Below are 22,245 nucleotides of genomic sequence, written 5' to 3'. Positions count from 1 at the left end.
GGCACTGAGAAGTCTTGTTCATTTGGATCTTATGCCTAATTTCAAATGTGCCCTTTTCCAGAACTTCTCTCATCCTTGCATTGTTAATAAACAGACATGCAAAAATGCAGAGAGATGCAGTAAGCACAAAGAAACCATGATGCAAAATATTCTACTTCTTAGATAAAACCTATGTCAACTGTTCTAATATATATGTTGGTTTGCATGCCAGAAGACATCTGATCACCACTCCTAAAAAGAAATCAACTTTTTTCTTTTAAAAAGATATTTCACCAAGTCATTGTTGACAGGCATTTTTTTCCAGCAATTGAGCAATGGTCCACAGTATAAGAAGCAGCAAAAGCTTTTTATTTGCTGTATAATTAGTGTCATTAGAAATATGATTGGTAAAAAAACAACATACAATTCCACACAGAAAGGAAAGCTTAATAAAAACCAAAGAGCACTGGAGGGGTGGTGGTGGAGAAGACTTAGAGAAAAGGTGGGGGTTTTTTTGTTTGTTTGTTTTTTTAAAGTCTTCCAAAGTTCTGGACAGCAACTTCTTTTGGCAACTAGAGGTGGTAACAAATCTTCCTACTACTTTGCATCAGAGTGTCCTCCTCCACCCTTGCTGGGCTGCTAGCTTCAAATCACTTGAATGTGTTGTAGAGTGTGAGAAGGGAACTAATCACAAGATCATGATCTGTTTTGCATTAGATAACAGCTTCCATGCAACTGTTCTGCACATGCAAAGGCATAAAACTTACTCAGCAAACACTATCTTCTCAAAAACCACTTCAAGTCGTAACAATGCTTCACTTTGTTTAATTCCTGTATTTTCAAAAAGATGGTAGAAGTACTGCATTTTTTTTAACAATAACATGCTTCTCCTCCTTCAAACAGAAAACATCTTTAATCTTTGAAACAGAATGATTTTTTTCTCTGACATTGAAATGACCAGACATTCTTAATTCATGAAAGTAACAAATGTGTTTCTGAAGCAGGAAATTGCCACAACTATTATTTGTAAACATTATACCCACAACAGTAAGTACATCAAAATCCCACACTTCCACCTTAAAATAAACCACAAAGCTGTGACATGAAATACATAAAAAGTTTATTATCTATGTACCCCATTTTGTTATCTGGAGGAGAAAATCTGAGGCAACAGTTTGGTGCAGTACAGAGAAGCAAAGCAATATACAGTAGCTGCACACAGCTTGATTGGTTTCAGATCACAACTAAATACTCTTACTATGACCGTTAGTACAGAAATGTTCTGTAATTAGAAAAATGAGAAGTATTACTCTCATGCTGTACAGTCTCATGTTTCTTGGTTAGAAAAGAACAACTGATTGAGTTTGAATCTTTCACACTTGAATCTTTCACACCAACTTGCTCGGCTGTTGCCTCTGGAATGTTCAGCACAAAGGTTAAGCTCCAGACATAATTTAAGTGCTTTTCATGTGCAAACTGTTACTGGCTAAAGCTTTCAAAGTACATTTAATTACAGATATGAACACCCTGTAAAGATATGAGGATATGATAGCAGACCCAGAGGCCAATACAGATTCTTTAAGAGAAATGCTATGTTCCACTGCAGTAGTTCTAGTCCCTGATTAGGTCCTTCCAAAGAGAGGGCTTATTTCAATTATAGGAGATAGACCACGCTTTGACAGAAGCATCATGGGATGTTGTTACCAGAGTATGTTCATCCAACCACGCCAAGCCGCTTACATGATGTAGTCTGTGAGCATCTGTACGGCAGTGTGAAATAACAGAAAAGAATTAGGAAGGCTAGGCTGACAAAATAACTTTAGCACATATTCCAAATGTGGTTTTCAGCTGCATTAAATACTAGCAGTGTGTTTAAAAGTGACTACAAAAATAACATAAGAGTTCTGCTATTGTAGCTAGATAGAGTTAAACATACAAGCTAAATTTGTTTGGGAACAAGGGAAGAGCTACAGATGTCGTCTAGCTGGACTTCTGTAAGGCCTTTGACATGGTCCCCCACAACATCCTTCTCTCTAAACTGGAGAGATCTGGATTTGATGGGTGGACTGTTCAGAGGATGAGGAATTGGTTGGGTGGTCACATCCAGAGGGTAGCAGTCAATGGCTCAATGTCCAGATGGAGATCACTGACAAGTGCTGTCCCTCCGGGGTCTGTACTGGGACCACTGCCGTTTAATATCTTCATCAACAACATCGACAGGGTGCACCCTCAGCACATTTGCAGACAACACCAAACTGAGCAGTGCAGTTGACATGCCTGAGGGACAGGATGCCATCCAGAGGGACCTGGACAAGCTCAGTAAGTGGGCCCGCATAAACCTCATGAGGTTCAACAAGGCCAAGTGCAGGGTCCTGCACCTGGATCAGGGCAACCCCAGTATCAACACAGGCTGGGGGATGAAGGGATTGAGAGCAGCCCTGCAGAGAAGGACTTGGGGGTACTGGTGGATGAAAAACTGAACATGAGCTGACAATGTGTGCTCACAGCCCAGAAAGACAACTGTATCCTGGGCTGCATCAAAAGACACAAGGCCAGCAGGTCGAGGGAGGCGATTCTGCCCCTCTGCTCTGCTCCGGTGAGACCCCACCTGGAGTGCTGCGTCCAGCTCTGGGGCCCTCAGCACAAGAAGGACATGGACCTGCTGGAGCGGGTCCAGAGGAGGGCCACAAAAGTGATCAGAGGGCTGGAGCACCTCTCCTAGGAGAAAAGGCCGAGAGAGATGGCGTTGTTCAGCCTGGAGAAGAGAAGGCTGTGGGGAGACCTTATTGCGGCCTTTCAGTACTTAAAGTGGGCTTATAAGAAAGATGGGGACAAACATTTTAGTAGGGCGTGTTGTGATAGGACAAGGGGTAATAGATTTAAACTAAAAGAGGGCAGATTTAGACTAGATATAAGGAAGAAATTTTTTACAGTGAGGGTGGTGAAACACTGGAACGGGTTGCCCAGAGAGGTGGTGGAGGCCCCATCCCTGGCAACATTCAAGGTCAGGTTGGCTGGGGCTCTGAGCAACCTGGTCTGGTTAAAGCTGTCCCTGCTCACTGCAGGGGGGTTGGGCTAGATGACCTCTAAAGGTTCCTTCCAACCCAAACTATTCTATGGTTTTAACATTCAAAGCCTGCTTACCATTAGCTCTAGAAAGCAGGTACTGTGTTGTATTTGAAGAACTACTAGCAACTCTCAAAAGATTTTGAAGGAAATGTACCTGGTATCTTGACTCTGGTCTCTGGATCACTTACGGTCCAAACATACACCATCATGTCCATGCCTCCAGAAGCAAAGTGTTCATTGTCTGGTGACCAGGCAATACAAACAATTTTTGCATGATGTCCGTAAAAGACATTATGTTCCTATTTGAGAGTTAGAGATACAGTGTTATTTCTTTAGTTTAAGCTACTTCAGGAAATCACTGGCTTTTAACGTGTAGCATCACAACAAGCTACTGCAAGACTCCAGACAATGTACATCTCAGGTGCAAATGGATGCCCTAAACCAAGTGGTGGCTTCATTTTATGCTATTCATTTAAACACTTATCAGGCCAATAAAATCCAAACCTTTTGTAAAAAAAAGTAAGACTTTCTATGAAAGCTGGGTCCATAAAGTGCATGTGCAACAAGTCGCTTAGAGGCTTTTAAAATAATGCCACAGATGTTTCTAACAGCAAAATTCTTTCATTTTTTACTTAAAAAATGAAATGTTTTTGTGGAATGCCATCCTGCATTTTTTTACTTCAGTGTGGTTTTGGTCAAAGCTTAATCACTTTACAGGCTGATACACATATTGACTGCTCAGCTGAAAACTGGAAATTGCCCATTTTTTGGTTCTTGGTTAGAAGACACTACGTTGAAAGATAAAGCAAGATTCCCTGCCCTAATGTACCCCTTTCATTGCTCAGTTCTTACCATGGAACTGTGTGCCACAGGCAGCAGAATTTTATTGCCGAGTCTGCTTTATTTACTTCATTAAATTTTATTGTAGTGCATGATTCTTATCAAATACAGCCTGCATCTTTGTCCATTTAAAAAAAATGCACACAAATTCTTTACAAGACATGCATATATTTTGTTGACTTCGCCCCCCCTTTAAAAAAAAAAAAAGCCATACTAGTGATTCAGCTGACCCAAATAAGGAACCTGCATACTTTGTAATGTTGTATTTAAGTACTGCTAGCCTGTGAAAACCCAACCTCTCCCCCATTTAACTATAGGTTTGTTCAGATGGGTTTGAGTGTTTTCCCAGTAGCCAACCTATGCTGTACATTTCCTCACCTATTGTTATGATCTGGAGGCTCCACACAGGCTGCTGTGAAAAGCAACGCTAAACCAAAACAGCAGGTAAACAGTCACAGAAACGCCAAACATACATCAACGATTTAACAATTAAAGTTTCGCCAGCTACACTATATTTCACCACAATAGATTTAGACATGAGATGCCAGTTAATTTGTTTTTAAACAAACAAACCCCTGATACATCAATACTTACCACATAGCCATCAGTGACACTGAAGACAGTGACAACTTTGTTTGCATCACAGACTGCAAGAAAGGCACCATCGTGAGAATATGCCAGGTCAGTAACAGGACCTTTAGCTTCCAAAGACTTATCATCATTTTTCAAAGAAGTTCCTTGGATTGAATACAAATGGACATTCCCATCCTGAAAATTAATAGTGAAGAAGGGGGGAAGGTAGAAAAATCACTTTACAATATAAAGAGGAAGGCTTACCAAGTTTCTGCAACTTTTTGCATCAATTTTGGTAGTTCTTATATTAACAAATAGTTTAAAGAACCTGTCATTTATGCTGGCTACAATCCACCACATCTAGAATTAGACCTGATTTCTAGAATTTGCTTACTTTAAACACACACTGGGTATAAACAATTCAACAATTTAAAAACAGCAAATAAAAGATAAAAAAATGAAATAGACATCAGGTCACAATGGTGGGAGAACCTGGGGAATAAAAGCCAAGGAATACCAGTTACACATAGTTTACTTGTTACAGTACTGCTGTTGTTACAAACTGCCACCTACTACTTCTCAATAGAATACACCTACTACTATTAAATGCTTCTGTTACTAGTTCCAGTGCTCCAAGTAGTACTGTTTTAGGAAGTGCAACCTTACCGCTCCTCCCACTGCTGCTGTACCTCCTCCAGGGTGAATGGCTACAGCTTCTGGCTCATAGCCAAGGTCATCAATTGCAAAACATTTTTTCTTATCTTTCATCAAAACAATCTGTAAGTAGAAAACCAGAAACTAAGACCCTTCTTCAGAGTGCCTAATACAAAGCTACATTGTTTAGTCATAAATACAAACCCACTCTGATTGCTCAGAAGTTTACTATATTTGATCTTAAGGGAACACAGTTTCATTCTTTAAAAAAAAAAAAAAAAAAAATGAAAGAAATGCCTGCATGCGGTGACTAACTAATCTGCTGTACTGGAGTACTTATGTGCTCCAAATCAGTTAGTGCAGGGCATGCTCTACTGCCTTCAGCTTTGCCTCATTTGGTTTGAACATCAAAGAGACATGGACAAACCAGTATTTTTAGCAATGCTTACTCCCTTCCTGGTTCACTGTGAAAGGAAGGGAGGCAGGACCAAATTAGTAGCAAGCTAATACTGCGATGTCAGACTTTAAGGACTATTTCCTATGCAGTTCTATACTATGGACAACTGGAATTATAACTCACATGGAAATCAGGTTTGGACAACACTACTGAATGCCCCAAGCATAAAAGCAGCATCCATACAGAAGGCATAAATCATTTGAAGTTAAGCATGCTTTGATACAAGATAGCCCTGGTGCAATCTCTCTGGTTTTCCGTGATCTGAATGCTACTGGCAAGCAAGCTAGAGCTACCTATGCTATACAACAGCATTAATTGGTTAATTGGACTAGTTGCAAAAAAAAAAAAAAATGCAGGAGCAAGAGATCCTTTCCCCAACATCGCATCACTGAACAGATCAGGCAAGAGCATGATTCAGAATCACACATGATTCAGTATAGCATTCCAGCACAAAGTTGCATTGATAGCAAATTCAGATGCATCCACACGAGGGACCATGTGAAATTTAAATCTATACGTAAAACTGTCAAATTGGTAGAGGATGCAAAAAGACAAGTATCCTGCTTAATTATGTTCCCCATAGGTCTTATTAGGAAGTTCTGTAGATGTGCAAGGTGATCCCACACTAAATATGTTTGTCAGAAACCATCATGTTACCATACACGGCACTACTGACAGAGCAATTGTGTTGATAATCCACAAGTTAATACTTACTTGTCCAATGCATAGAACTACAGTATAACCACCAGGACCCACAGCTAAACATTTCGGTTGAACATCCATTTTCACAGCATCCTGGCCACTGGAGGAAGGTGTCCCAAGGTGGAGAAGCAGGAAGGACAAAACAGAAAAAAAATTATTCCATGCCTACCATTATTTAAAATTGCTTATTCAAATAATCACCCACTAATGATCAAGAACATATTTATTTTTTTTTAAAAATAATCTGCAAAGTTTCCTTTTTTTTTTAAACTTTAAACAGTTTACTGTTTAAAGCATTAGTATCTTGATCAGGTAGTACACCTGTGAAGTGAAAGTCAATGTTACTACACTAAATTTTTTTAACCTAACTACATGATCTTAATAGGATTCCTTAAAGTTTTTTGCTTCAATTGTGGTTTCCATGAAGAAACAGCTGAGTCCTACCCCACCTAACCGCATTTATTACCAATATTACTTGGTATTTATGAATCATAAAACGGACACCCCTCCCACAGTCCCCTAACTAAGCCACCTGATACAAAGCAGATCTCTGTCTAACCTGTGGAAGGGATGAGACAAATTGAAAAGTCTGGGATGCATTTCTTGTTGTCACAGCAAAAAAGCAAGGTTGGTATAGCAATCATTTCTACAGTTTCCATGGTAACTTAAAACCTGAATAAACTGCAGCATAAAATTCTTTACCATATAAACCAACAAAACTCTTGCTGTAAAATAATTAGGGCTGCAATACTACAATACAAGGCAACATTTTAACTAACCTGTAGTCCCTCTTGCTAAGGTTGGTATAGCGCACAGTGTCATCCATGCTGCAGGTGACCAGCTGATCCATTTCATCCACTGCCATTCTAGAAACCTGGTTTGTATGGCCTTTCCCAGAAAAGCCATCATTCTCTCCAGTTTCAGAATCCCAATAATGTGCATAATAGAATTAAGGAACATTTGAAGATACTGGTGAAGTCAGATACGGCATCATAAAAAATTAAATAATTGACAGAATAGCTAAGGTTAGAAAGGACCTGTTTAGTCCAACCTGCTGCTCAAAGCTGTGTCAGCTACAAAAGCATGCCCATTCTGTTGGGTTTTGAGTATCTCTAGGGATGGAGACTCTACAAGCTCCCTGGGCAACCTGTACTACTACAGGTCTGTAAAGAAACAAGTCCTATATTTGTAATGGTTTATGCCAATGTGACACCATTTTAATGCACCATGGCAAGAAGGATGAAGGACTGCAGTTTTATTTATAAGCTTCAGAACGTTGAAGAAAAGCCAACAGTCTTCTAGCTGAACACATCCCAACCTCGCCCTTTAACATGCCCTTCGGGAACCAGGCTGCATTCCCAGTGTTTTGCTCTAGAAAACAACAGGACTGAAACAGAGTCTCAAAAGAAGTACAAGTTCTCTTCAGTAGTGAGAAACCCTGATGACATTTGGGATACCAAATAAACAACACAATCAATGTATCACAGAACTACGAAAACCACACCTTAATACAAGTGGGAAAAACACAGCTGTAAAGAGAAATGCCTGTTAATGGGTCAGAGACAGATCAACAGGAGTTTATCTTTCTTGTCCTGAACAACTAAAAAAAAAGATACATGACTTCCAGCACATGCTAAGATCTACCTATCTATCACACGTAACAGCAAGAGACAGCCATACCTATTTTGCCTGTATGACAGAATACATGGGAAGTTACAACAGGCTAATATATATATTTACTTGCTCGTCATACTAACAATCTACCAACCACAAAGAAGTGACAGTTGAAAATCAAGAACTGGCTTATATTTAGCAGGCAAGTTTAAAGACAAGTTTAAAGACAACCAGTAAAACAGGCAAGTTCAGGGGAAGCAAAATAAACTTCTTCAGACATTAAATACTCACTTGTGTCCAATAAAAGTAAGATTTTGTCTTTGATAAAGCTTTCTTTTTTTTCCTCCTAATGAGCTGTCTCAGACTAAGGCTAGAACAAATATCACGCTATCACTCAAAGGATATTAATATGACCATCATTACTTCCAGAGTAAATATAGGACTTTCCACCGTTTTTATGCACTGTAAGACACTGAATTGATTTACTATGACCCTGTGAATGGGACACAAATAATCATTATTGATGGGCAATTTTTCATCTTAACACATACATAAATCAAACCTATTTGAGAAGAATTATAGGCTATTCAGAAAGTAACATATTTTATTCAGGAGCATTAAAAGTCACCCGGAATACAAATCAGTAGTTAACAGTGCAGTCACTTAACTCTTGCAGCATTGCTATTTCTGTGTACTATTCCTTGAAGAGAAGGAATAGGCACTGTGAATACCCTCATTAGCCTGCTAGGCCAAAACACTTTCATGGCCTTTTCATCGACAAAGTTTGCTTTTCAGGCACTTTATGATTCAGGGAAGAGGACTAAATATGGTCATGTACCCACACCAACTGCCAAAATTATAGCAGCAATAGGAAGAATCTGGGACATCCGTTTCTAGTTCATGTAAAAACGTAAGTTCCCATGAGAGTGCCGTGTCAGTAAACTCTTTGATTCCTAAAATTAAAGCCCAATTGCACAGCAACCCTAGTCACCTTGTTCACAATACACTAGCTCTGCTAGAGTGAGACATCACTGGTAGTTTTGTATCTATGCTGTATGTCTTTTCCCATCGCAAGAATGCTTAAAAGCTGCTATGAAAGATAAGTTGATAAGCTTAATTGAAACCAAAATCAGTCTGTGTATTTGCACAAAGCACAGCATCGCACACATAACATTAACTTCTTGATTCATGTGACTTGCAAGAGTCAGTCACACATAGGTTGTCTGGCAATGCTAATTTAACAAAACCATTTTTCAAGTTATTATTCCATCTAGACAACTTCAACCACCAAGTCATTTATTGCAGAAACTGGTGCAACAACAGAAGTTTAACGTACCTTTATGACACGTAAAGGCTTATTTGGATTGTTCTTGTCCAAATAATTGATATAGCCAGACAGGGAGATAGTCAGTAAGTGGTCTTTCTGCCACAAACAACCCAGCTGCTGATCCAACACATTTGATCCCATGTTAAAAGTATTGACAATAGAATTAGCACCAACATCCCAGATTTTAGCAGTTTTATCTCCAGAAGCAGAAAGCAACTGACTACTGTCAGGGCTCCAACTAATCTGTAAGAACAAATGTCACCACAAGATAGTAAATGCATTTATTATTGCAAGACTTCACAGTCCATGAACTTGGTAATGAAACATTACGGACCATTTGTACAAATGAAGCGATACTTACAGCATAAATACCTCCATCATGAGCTTTGCCTCCGCCAAGAGCACACACTTTCTCTCCAGTCTTCCCATCATAGACAAAAATCTTAAGAGAGCACACAGACATAGAACTTAAAGCGAAAAGCAGCACCATAAAAAAAAAACCCAAGAACTGAAACGCTTGTTACTTGCTCTGCACAGATGGTTCTTTTGTTACATTTCACCCTTGCAGGTTTTCAAACACTAGATTTTTAAAGAAGAGGCACAAGTGTTCCTGCATTTAATATTAAAGACTAAACAAATGTAAATAATCACAGTAAGCCACTCTGTACATGTGATCCTGACATTCGAAATGCTGGAAGATGTTACATTTTTGACTCCTGCTGTGATGGCAGCTGCTTAGCACTGCAGTCATGGGAATCTGCCTTCTTAGAAAGAGGAGCTACCTATGGTAACAGTGTCATTGTCAAATCTACCCTCATCAGTAGAGAACTCACATGGAGCTAGGTTGCTATCTATGAGTTCAGTCTTTCAGCCAGACTTCTCAGGATCATAACAAGGACATACATATTCCAAAAGTCTAGTATGTTCCTGCCAAAATAACCTGTAAGAGAAGTAATATGCTAGGGAGATGGAACAGGGAAAAAGGCTGAGTGAGAGTAGTCTGACATTAGTTGTTACAGCTTTATAGGATACTTAGAAGTTTAAGCCAGTCATTTCTTGGCATGAAAAAAGCCGCAACATGGACTTTACAATACTAATCCTATTCCCAAAATGCACAAGAAAATCTCATGTTAAAATCACTACAAAAAGAGTTCATTGGTTTTTACCTGGCCATCTGCACTAGCTGTAGCAAATCTGTTCCCATCAGGAGAAAACCTCACACAGTTCACAAACCGTGTATGGTCCTGTAGGAAGAAAGTAAGAATCAGCACACAAAACAAGAACAGACCTTTTTACATAGAAGATAATCCAGTAACAATGAAGTTCTCTTACATGTGAGCCATAAATTATCTGTGTAGGAGATGCCTGCCATAGAGAATTGCTACCGAACAAGTCTAGCCTCTATCTAAAAAGGATAATAGGGATCAAGAACAGTCCAGGGAAGAAACTGTGACATCAGTACTGATGTAGTTCAAAGAACTTAGCACACCACCAGGTGAACAAGTACCCGGTTTCAGGGATAGGTAGGAAAAACCCCTCAGCTGCAGCCTAGATGCAAACACAGGAGATTCTTCCCTTCTGGTCACTGAATTCTTCTGCAACATTCTCCGGATTTTGACTCTTGCTCCATTGTGCAAGTAAGTTCTATACACAGAAGAGTACTTTATCCTTCATATTGTTAAAAAAAAACCCAAACACACAGGCATGAAGAATAAATTATTTTTTTACTGCAATTCCATTTCTGGGAGATTGCATTAATGGTAGCTCTGTAAAGTAACCAGGCAAGACTGATGTATGCTCCCCAAATAGACTATTTACAAATAGGAGACTATTCAAACCATGCTAACTAGAAAACACATGTTAAATAGGGAAGCAACACAATGAGGCCAAAGCTCCTATGCAAGGAGATTTGGGAGACTATTTTTAGTATTGTGAAAGGCAGGTTCTAGCCTACTTTAACTATAGGGTTTTTTTTTTTTTTTCTGATGATACATCAAGCTCTAATCTAAACCGTGTAACAGCCTATACCGGAATCCCATACATCAACTCAAGTATCACTTTAAAAGGAAAACTGCATCACATATCAGTCTAAGCAGCACTGGTAAGCAATTCAGATTTCAGAGCTCTGAAAGAACCAGCTTAGCAAAATGCAAGTATCAACTTAAGTTCAGAAATATATTAGGCAACTACATCATTTAATTGGATTGCAGAGCTCAAAACAATTCCTTTTCTAGAACTGGAATGGAATCCTTACTAAAGTCAGTGTATGAAGACTACTCAAGGCACACACTTAAGAAAATAAAAGGCCTACTACTGTGTTTTAAACATAAAATAAGAACTAAACATTTTGAATTTACTACTGCAATAACATCCCGTATCTCTGCAATAGTTTTTTTGAGACAAGAGACATGTCTTCTGCCAGCAGAAACAGCTGCAGAAACTTTTGGCTTTTTATTTTCTTTGGCCTCAAGTAACAATGAGTGTCTTAAATGTGGTAATTTCAGACTTTGTTTCATTTACATAAGAGATTTCAACTAGTAGAATAAGAAACAAAAAGTGAAAAGGAATGTAGAAACAAAAAACTGACCACAGAAGTTACATACCCATTCCTCACTGTAGGAAACAGTTACATTTTCAAACATCTACATTCGCCCTTTCTAAGCTGCCCTGGGATTTCAGATTTGAGCACTCTTAAGCACATTGGAAAATCCCATTCACACCACCACATTTCTTGAATCAAGCACCTTGGAGAGTATTAAGAAATTCTACACAGGTCTCACAGGTCTGCACTGGGAAGCAGAGCTCAGAAAGCACCCATAGGGCCAAGGAAGCATCCTACTAAAGTTATGGAAAAGGATGAAGAGCCATGAAAAAAAAATATCAGAAAAAGTGCTTCAGATTTTCTTCTTATCCAATCATTTATTTCCGTTTTCTTGGCCCGAGACAAACCTTCAGTTATACGTGGGTTTAAGAAAGCCACTTGACACCAACTATGCCTCAAAAGGGGAAGTTAAGAACTTTTGTTATAACAGCTAGTTGTGACAAGAACTGCAAGCTTGTTGGAAAGCTTTTAGTCAGCTTGCTGCACAGTTTAACAGAGCCACATCTAAACAAACTCACACTTATTGTAAACTTGAACTTGAATGGCGGTCCCTCAAAGAAAGCGGCACAGTTGTCATCACTGCCAGTTGCCAGACGATATGGTCTTGTTTGTTTAATGTCCACACTATTGATGACTTTGTTGTGCCCAGTAATCTCGCCAACAGAAGATCCACTATCCCACAGGAACACTGCTCCAAATCTAGTTAGAAAAGCACACAATAACTACAATTCATAAAAGTTACACGTAGATTACCTCCTTGAGCATCTGCAACAACAGATTTGAGTGCACTCAAAAGAAATTAGGTCATCTCGTTAATCTCACACAAGCACACCATAGTTCCCTGAAGGATATTTGAGATCTTGCTGGAGAGAGAATCTAATTTTCAGTGGGAGACATTTGCTGAAGGGGACAGACAAGCAAGTTTTATGCATAAAGCTTCTAAAATTCAGAGATCCAAAAGATACTCTTCAGTAAGTTTGTTGGTTTATAAAAGAAAGCAGTAAGTTATTCCATCTGCCTAGTCACTACACAGAATGCAGAAAGCTAGGATAACAATAACATCTGATCATTTATCTGATTATTCAGCCTAGATTGGGTACCATCACTTTTACAACTATTATTACTGAAAAGTTTAAGGAAGAAGAGTTATAACTGCATTTTTGTTGGTTCTTATTTTAAATCACCTTAAAAAAAAATCAGTATAATCAATACAGTGGCATTAAGCTGCCAGAGCATCGCTATTAAAAAGGGGTTCTATAGAATCACTTCAGCAAAATTCTAGATTGAAAGTACATCCACCTAGCAGGAAACTGGCAGACTTTTTGAAGAGAGCAAATTTACACAGTATCTACCCAGGGGCAGGTGGGAATGGAAGGAAGGACTGAGAACAAAGAATCTCTCTCAGATGTCAGGACACAGTACATGATGGTGATTAAAAAATGGTGCAGGGGTCAGGGAACAGGACCACACTATATTTTTCAGACCTTTAGGCATAAGACTACCTGGTCTGGACTCTGCCTTAAAGATCTGTCTGTCTTTAAACATTAAAGAAAGGACACAAACCTGACTGTAATGGGTACATCATTTAGTCAGACAAGGACAACTGGTTGTGATTTTAATTACCACAATAAGGCCTAAAACCATGGGTATGTTGCTGAGGAAGAAAATTTAGACACACTTTTTCCTGATTTTTTTTACTCTTATTCAATCATGTCCTCTCAATGGGAGGGGGAAAAGAAGACAGAGAAGAATTGTCTTGTGGTTCTCCCTTCCTACTTTATCAGAATTAGACAAAAAAAATCCACCAAAAGGCATACTGAACAGCTATAATTGAATGTAATACCCACCTCTAAAACAAACAAGACCCACACAATTTTAAACTGAGCAATTCTAACAGAACTGTATTTTCCAAGTAGTTTTACAGCTGCCAAATACTGTATAAAAAATTCTGCTGCAGAACAGCACAACTTGAAGTCTAAACAGGGAACAAGCCATGATTTTCTTCCCTTGAAAAATTAAAAGGTTTCTGCAAAGAACCTGCTTTGTTAGAATACAGAGGTTTACAGTATATTTATGTATGTTTATATACACACACACACGCAAAAGAACTACTCACTTTTCCCTTCCTTCACCAACCACAGCAATTCTCTTGCTGTCTTCAGTCCAGGCAAGGTCCTTTATTTTTCCTGCAAACGGCTGATACTCATACTTCAGTAGGTGTTCCTTCTGTGTAGTATCCCAGATTCTCAGCTTTCCAGAGACATCTGCCATAATAAAATAGAATATAACTATTGTTGTTCCCGCATGACTCTGTCACATGACTCAGCAATCTGCCAGGATACAGATTTTCAGCTACACTGAACACTTGTACTAGGGACCTATTATCTTACCCTATTACAATTACTACAAATCACTTGATCTAGGAACACTGAAGACTACATCCGTTTCACTGAATTATGTTTTAATCAGATATTAAGGTTCAAGATATGCAGCAATAAATACAACATGAACCCAACTTTTGCAAACAGACACATGAAAAGATTGCACAGTAAGAGGGTAGGAACTCTAATGTTATCAGCCAGTATGTGTTAAGTATCTACATCAGACAAAAAAAAAAACCCAAACCAGACCCACCTCCCCTGCAGCTACAAGACAGCTTACCTGCACTTCACTGGGAAGTAAGTCACCCTACATCTACAATAAGAGAGCAATCTGGCAGACGGTGGCTGATGCACTAAAATTCATACCTCAGCTTTTTTGTACCTTGAAAGCAAACCTGTTTTGCATACAAATACCAGGTATATGTAAACATATAAAGAGATTTCTGCCCATAGAACTGGATTCATGCACACTCATGGGCATACTTTTTTCTATACAGAATCATATACACACTTAAGATTGCATGTGGAAACCTGCACTATCTGGATTACTACAAAGGAATCCAACATAATATTCAAAAATGGTAATGTCACAAGCAGCAGACATAGCATAGGTCCTAACAGTTTAAGACTTTATATAATGAAAGCTTCCTTGGTCACTGTTTTCCATCAGTATTACACAGCCCTCAAGTTTGCTTCTATTTAGAGCAATTACTGTGGTGCAGCACTGTAACCAGAGGAATTGTTCTGTACACAGACAGGTTTACACATCTTAATGAAACCCACAGAGCAAGCTCAGTGTGTGTTGGACCCTTCACAAAAGCCACTGTTTTAGAATAAACCACATGATAAATATATACCTTTCACATTTCTGAGTTCTGTTCACCATTTACTGGTGCATCTTTACAGTTCAATTTAAACATAAAGCAACCCTGTATTATCTGGGACCTGATCACGGACTCATCTTCTCTACTTCTGCTAAAAGGACAGACACAGAATCCTCCACTTCACAGAGAATTTGTTACTGAAGCAGAATTTTAACATGGACTTCAAAATCTAATTGGTTGCTCCATCTATTAATAGATAGGACACATACAGCTTTAACTTTGTGGTATCTCCCATAACTACATCTGTTATGACTGCAGTAAGAGAAATTACCATAAAAGCCACAAAGCACATTGCCAAAGGTCTGTCTCATCAAGCACATGAAGTATTAATGCAGGTTGCATGGCTAATGCAATTTTATGGATAGAGAAATGAATCTTACATGTTATACTTAGAAACAGCTTAAACAGCCTGATACTATCTTCAGACCCCATGCTCAGCAGTATCACGGAACTATTTTTAAATGACATATAGAAGACACTTTTTAAAGGGAAGTATTGCAGCTTAAACTCATTTACTTGGGTATGACAGACAACTTCTGAAAAGAGTCAACTGAATACTCCCCTCCTTGGAGCAAGGAGCTTCCTTAAGCTGATCACTAATAAAAAACTTCTCCACAGATCAGGCTATGTATGTATTACTGTTCTTTTACAGAGTACTGAAAATCTTCAAGGCTAGAAGAACAAAATAGACTGTTATTCTGAGGATTAAGTACAGCGCAAACATAGAGCACGTAGAGTATGTAGAATAAAGAATGCAAACTGGATTTTAAGAAGGTATTAAATTTGACATATGGTCCACACACAAGAATGAGCCAAGAAAATCCTGGCTCTGGTTCCTTTCAGATGGGGGCGGGGGCAAAAAAGAAAAAACAGAAAAGAAAAGAAAAAGCTGTGCTATCACTGTTCTTAAAGCTTGCCCAGTACTCAAAAGATACATATTCCAATACATCTTTCTGATATGCAGGAAGCACAAGAAGGAAAGAACGTTTTAAAAAATATTGTCCCCTTAAAATTGCTGAGAGACATTCCCATTCTGCTAAGACCTATGCATGAGTCTAGACTCTCTTTCTAAGGAGCTCATATTCAGTATGTTTTATTTTCAGATATAATATTTAGAAAGTATTTCTGTATTTGGGCACATTACTTGCTTCTGAAGTGTTTCTAATTGACAATGGCAAGCAAATTAAAAAAAAAAAATCCATAGATTAACCGCAATTATTTTTAAGAAATGGAAGTTTTAGTTTTGTATTTATCAATATTCTTCAACTATATACCAGTCCTCCTGAAAAAAGATGAGTTATTTGAAGCAAGCTTCTATTAAAAAGTGGTTTTTTAGTTCTTTGCAAGTCATCAAAAACTGTAGCCATTTCCACTAACAATCCAGGAAATTCATGGTGTAGAAATTCATGTTACTCATTCTCAAACTATTGATTCACATACATTACACAGAAACTGAGAATCCGCCTCTTTCCCTGCTAACTTACCAGAGAAAGCTTTTTTAGTTCAGGTTACAAATGTAAGAAAAATCATGCCAAGTCTTGCCAAGTTCAGTCAGGAAGAAAGGGGGAGGGAAAAAGAAAGGAGGATACACTCTTCTAGAATCCCTGCCCTGCCCCCAAAGTATCAAAGTTTGTTAACAAACAGAAACAATAGTCCTGTATTTCAGAAATAACTTTTCATTCTGCTGCACGTACACAAGTCATTCATTACACTAAGATTTGTTCTCTTTAACGCTTCACACGAAGTATTTAAGTTCATTTTCAGGTTCTTTTTGCTTTAAATAATAAATTTTAAGACAATTAAGCATGTCATTGATCTCACTGCTTTAGAAAGAGGTCAGAGGAACAACTACAGAAATCATTCCTCCCTCAGGCATGTATACGTAATTCCACTGAAGCTTCTCACATTGACTATGTATATTCTGTACAGAAACATGAAGCATTACTACTCTGTTTTGCCAGTAAGTTTTGCGTCAAGCACTTTAACAGCTCTGTCCATGTATCTCATGCAGCATGCGCACTGATACTTTACCTCCAGATGCTATGTAGAATCCACTGGGAGCATACTTTGCAACTACAACCTGATGGGCATGCTCAGTGTAGATGTCAGCAATTGCAGGATTCTAGTTTAAAGGGAAAAAAAAAGTTACTAATTTGTATTTCCTGCTTTTCAAAGGAGCAAAATCAGACATTCAAAGATAAAAATCAGAATTTCTCCTCATACTCCTTCTCTCACACGCTTCCTTCCAGCTTAAATTGAGCTATTGTCTAAACCTGAGAAGTGCAGTACACATTACAAAACACTGCTGTCCAGTACGACTAAAACAACACACTAATTTCTAACAACTGACACAATTAAAGTATTTCCTCTAAAAGCCAGAACTGCTGTGACCCTTTCCTCTCCTAAAACCCGCTGAAAGGTAGAAAAACACTCTCCAAAATAACAGGCCAAGCACTGGACTTTATTTTATGGGGCTGGCCCAGGTAATGCAGTTACCCAAGTAGAATACTGAATGTGAGCTGCGCTTTGCAACACACATCCAAAAGTTCTACTATAGTTGAGTACGAAAATTAAGCAAACGGTTAACCATATTGCATGGCTGTTAATCATCACCATGTACTCAAGATCACTCAGTAACCAATGAGGTGTGCAAGGCTTGCTCTTTCTTGCTGATTGCAGTCTGGTTAAAAAGCTAGTAGACTAGCACAGGAAAAGACATTTTCCCTAGTATCAAGAGTTGTACTGGAATTCTGAAAGAAATTCATTGCCACTCCAATTTTATCTCTTCAGTCTTAAACATGTTTTCAGATGCTTCAGGTTGGAGAATAAAACTGACTCAGTGTCTCAGCAGATCAGTAGTGTCACGCTACAGAGGTGCCATACAAATCAAAAAAAGATGACGTCAAGGCAAAACCTGCTCTCAAATTAACTGTACAAAAAAGCCATCTTCCAAATACAGTGCGTATATGCTACAACAGTAATACACTACTCTGTAGAAAAATTTTTCTACCAGCTAACAGGTATCTTCCAGCCCCAGAAACATGACTCATATGGTCAAAACAGAAGTCCACTTTAACTGCTGTAATTAATACAGATTTATTCAACCAAACCAGAAAACCACCTGATGTTATGGTATGACTCAGCCATCCAATCAGGAAAAACTAAAACACCTGCTCTGCATTAAAAAGCACACAGTCTCCTGCTTGCAAGAGTTCTTGGTGTTGCAGTACTGTTACATCTCAGGAGACAGAATGCAGCTTACTCATGCAAGAAGCAGCTCTTTTTCATTCCTGCTTTTATACATTGCTTGAGTGCGTTATAGCCCTACTTAAGTCACAATCATCTGCATTTACAGCATGCATGTCACTCTCCGTTTTGTGTGCAACTGGATTTTACTTAAGCAAGACAAGATAATGTTTCCCCCATGCTACAGCTGCATCAGCTACAAGTTCAGGGAGCTCAGAAACTCCCACACTTCATTAGCAATGGCATACATTAGTAGCTGCTATTTTACAGCAAGAACCTCCAAGAGTCCAGGAAGGTAAGAAGATGAGAGACTGGACCTAACAGACTGACTACAAGGGGTTAAACAAAAGATAGACTACCAAATTTAAGATATAGTAAATAGAATCAGGAAACCAGGTAGTAAGTTAGAGCTGCCAATTTAAATGCCATTTATTCAATAACATTACTTCTGCTTGTAAAGTGACTTTTTAAACTTGTAAGTCTTTCATATCAAACCCAAAAAACCCTCCCACTTCCAAAGAGATTTTAGGATAAGATTATATCCTTAGCTGGGACAAACGCAGTACCTAATACTAGATTCAACAAGAAGAGTGAGCTTATGTGGCTTACTTTGAACACTGAAACCAGAGCCACATATGAAAGTGAGCAGTTGGAAGTTCCAAGCTTCAAAGTAGGTTTAGACCAGTGAAGACAATAAAATATTAATGAGGTATGAAACCTTACAAATATCACTAGTCCTCCTGGTTCACAGCACTTTTCCAGCACTGTTCCAGGACTTTTGCTCTTTAAAGTAAGTCTCTAGCTCATGCTCAAAGATCAAGCATTAACCCTGAACACTATATTCACCACCACTGATTAGCTAATACTAGATAGCTTCAGACTTAAGATAAAGGTGATTACTGCATTTTGATGACCTGTTTTTTTTTTAATTAGAGTACAACCATCCCATTGGAGAACTGTTCATGGAGGGATTACACATGGACCTCCCAGTATTTCATTTGGCTGTTGTAAACTTCCATAAAAAAAAAAGTTGTAAACTTCCATGCAGGCTTCCATATTTTCAGAGAAGGCATGGCTCTCAACTAGGAGCAGACACACTTCCATGTTGGGTTAGAAACAAACTGCAACATTCTCCAACACAAAAGCTATAGCACAGGCTTTGGTCAGTTCTTGTGTCACTGCTACAATACATTCTGTAGTTGTCTGCAGAGCATCACCTGTCAATTAACAGTAGCAGACTCTCCTTGCCAGTTATGTAAGCTTGCATATCGGCATGAATTACACCATAAAAATGAAGGATTTATGACTTCCATTCTCAACCTCCCTTGACAGTTTAAACAGTCTAAATTTGAATTCCCACAATCCCACCTCGCCTGTACTCAGACCTTGCTATGTGCTCAATGTTCTGGCTCACGCTGGGACTAACATTTGCACTGGGCAAATCTTCAGTGAGCTGATTCAGGAATATAAAAGCGAATTGTTTTCTTCCTATTTAACCCCCAAAATAGGGTCAGATGAGCACTAATGACAGTGCAAGGGAGGAGGTCACAATCTGTAACTTGGGCAAAAACTGTAACATAAGCAGAGTGGCTTTTCTCTCTTCTCTCATCAGACTGTGTGCCATTACAGTATTTAATTGGGGCTTCTGGTTTCAGAAAATTGAACTTCTTTTGATACCAAGAGTGAAACGCTATTACAACAACATTATACTGAGACATTGAAACCAGAGTGCAAGCTCATTTTTGTTTTTAAGTGGATGAATTTAAACTGCTATCAAACAAGAAATTTGCAAGGAATCGAGTTATTAGTAGCATTTCTGTATTACGGCATGACAATGGAGAAATGTCTGAATGTAGTGGGGGTGACGAGATAAATCAGGAAAACAGCTCATAGAAATTCAGTTTACAAGTGTGATTTACAGAAGCAGCCATAAACAAATCCATTGTTGTGGAGACCTAAAAATTCCAGAGAGGTATGACCTGCCTCCCTCCCCACTGCAGGCCAAATCTGCAGTAAGAGAGGAAAGTAAATCTAGGGGAGAATTTAATTTTCTAAAGAACAAGAATTTACTTTGAAGAAAAGTATTTTTTGCAAACCAGTAGCAAGACAATAGCCTAGACATGTAATGCTTCCTCCATACTTCTCAAAGGGATGCCATCTTTGAAAAGAGATCATTTAAATAACTCGCTTAACATTTCTCTAGTTGCCACCAGAGATGGGGGAAAAAAAAAACAACCCACAAACCCCAAACCTATCCAAACCTCCACACCACTGAAAACATTAACTGGGGCATTCTAGAAGTTAATCGATGGGAAGCGTTCCCTGTGACCAGGACTGAGAACTCAACATGCAGTCAGCTTACCAGAGTCAAGCAACTGACAACTGTTTTGATTCCTGGAGTGCAGGGGCGGGGGGAGCGGAAAGCAGCTATGGACTAAAGCAATTAACGATAGGTGCTTGCAAGTATTGGCAGGCTTCTCTTACAAGCTAAAGGCCCAAACCAGCAAACAGGGAAGAGTTCATTTATTAGGCAAATGCAACAGTCAACTTCATAATAGTGATAAACAGGGCCAACCAGAACATACCAGTCTCTCGCCTATAAATCCTATGCAAAGAGAGTGAGAGAACTGCACATTTTACTGAGATTTTCTACAGGTTTTCACAGTCGCTGCCCATGGTTTTATGCCTGAGTCATGCACTCTGCTTATTCCCCTGCTGCTGATCACAGATCTCTGACCTCAATTGAAATTACTAAGTGTGAATGAAGCACAGGCTGTTAAAGGAGAGGGGCTGGGAAACAAAATGAAACTTAGCGAAAGCTCTATACGACGAGACAAAATAAATTAGGATACGTTACATCAACGTTTCTGATGACGACACATTTTCCATTGGTATAAAGAAAATTGTTGCCCTTTGGATCACCTCCGATAATTTTGGAAACGCCTCGTTCAACCTGCGGGAGGCTGGCGAACACTTTTTCTACGGGAAAAGGAGAAAGACGGGGGGAACCCCCAAACGAACAAGCGTAAGACGGTTGACTTCTTCCCGCTGGCGACGGCAGCCGGGCGGCCAAGCGCCCCGCCGCCAGGCGCGGTCACTTGTTGCTGTCAGCGGGCTGCGAGAGGCCTCCGGGCCGCCCGGCGGTGCCCCGGCCAGCGGCGGTCCCCCGGCCAGCGGGGCTCGCCGCCGCCCGCTCCCCGCTCCCCCCTCCCCAGCCCGCCACCTCGCCGCTCCGGCTCCCCCCGCCCCCGCTCCGCCTCGCCGGCGGCTTACTGATCTCGTACGGCATCTTCGCCCACTTGTTACTGCGGCGGCACCAGCAGGGGAGGGCTGGAAGGAAGAGCAGGAAGGGCGGCGAGCGCAGCCCGGCGCGGCACGGCGCAGGCGGACCGGAGCGGAGCGGCCTCTCGCTCTCCCCCCGCCGCCGCCTCAGCCCCGCGGCGCCCAGCGGCACGAACCAGGAAGCGCCCGCGCGGCCCGCCGCTCTCCCCTGCCTTTGACCATATATAGTCAACTCTGCTCGCGCCGCGGCGCTCCCCGCCAGCCCGCGCCCCGCGCCCTCCCCCGGAAATGCCGTCGGCTCGGCCGGGCCCGGCGGGGGCTGCGCTGGGGCGGCCGCAGGAGCCGGCCCCGCCCCGGCAGGGAGCTGCGGCGGGCGCCACACGGCGGCTCCGCCCGGCCTCGGGGTGGGCGCCGCCGGGCGGGCTGCGCATGCGCGGGCCCCCTCCCCCCCGCCGCGCGTCTCCGCCGCGCATGCGCGGGAGCGGCGGCGAGGCCGGGCTGGCCGCGGCGGGGCGGGGGCCGGGCGGGCACCGGCGTTGTTATGGAGACGGGCGGGCCGGTGAGGCGGGTGGAGGAGCTGCGGCGGGAGGGAGCCCGCGCTGATCCCAAGGGAAGCGGGGGGAGAAGGCGGCCGA

General features: G+C 40.5%; 1 protein-coding gene across 2 annotated transcripts; it reads right to left on the bottom strand.

Moving 5' to 3' along the window:
• Positions 1-784: 784 nt before the first annotated feature.
• On the bottom strand, positions 785-21,675 carry WDR1 (WD repeat domain 1). 2 transcript variants are annotated; one of them, XM_075709053.1, is made up of 15 exons: positions 21,602-21,675; positions 21,186-21,307; positions 17,114-17,204; positions 13,934-14,081; positions 12,336-12,516; positions 10,382-10,459; positions 9,577-9,657; positions 9,225-9,458; positions 8,294-8,381; positions 7,054-7,210; positions 6,287-6,374; positions 5,128-5,238; positions 4,483-4,656; positions 3,203-3,347; positions 785-1,739 (listed from the first exon to the last, which is right to left on the bottom strand). In XM_075709053.1, the coding sequence occupies exons 1-15, from the start codon at positions 21,615-21,617 to the stop codon at positions 1,630-1,632; spliced, it is 1,824 nt and encodes a 607-aa protein (XP_075565168.1). In that variant the 5' UTR covers positions 21,618-21,675; the 3' UTR covers positions 785-1,629. The 2 variants fall into 2 exon arrangements, with proteins under 2 accessions (XP_075565168.1, XP_075565169.1); XM_075709054.1 differs by lacking the exons at positions 12,336-12,516; positions 13,934-14,081; positions 17,114-17,204.
• Between the last annotated feature and the right edge of the window lie 570 nt (positions 21,676-22,245).

Source organism: Pelecanus crispus, chromosome 4 (assembly GCF_030463565.1).
Source record: "Pelecanus crispus isolate bPelCri1 chromosome 4, bPelCri1.pri, whole genome shotgun sequence".
In the NCBI taxonomy this organism is placed as follows: Eukaryota; Metazoa; Chordata; class Aves; order Pelecaniformes; family Pelecanidae; genus Pelecanus; species Pelecanus crispus.
The sequence above is the reverse complement of the archived record's forward strand: the minus strand, read 5'-3'. Positions and strand labels throughout refer to the sequence as shown.

Excerpts from the sequence above, each read along its gene's own strand:
- WDR1 (XM_075709053.1), bottom strand. Across the intron at positions 9,658-10,381 it reads CAGCTAGTGCAGATGGCCAG|ATTTTTGTCTATGATGGGAA; the intron begins GTAAAAACCAAT and ends TGCTCTCTTAAG. Across the intron at positions 7,211-8,293 it reads AAGTAATGATGGTCATATTA|ATTATTGGGATTCTGAAACT; the intron begins ATATCCTTTGAG and ends TCTATTATGCAC.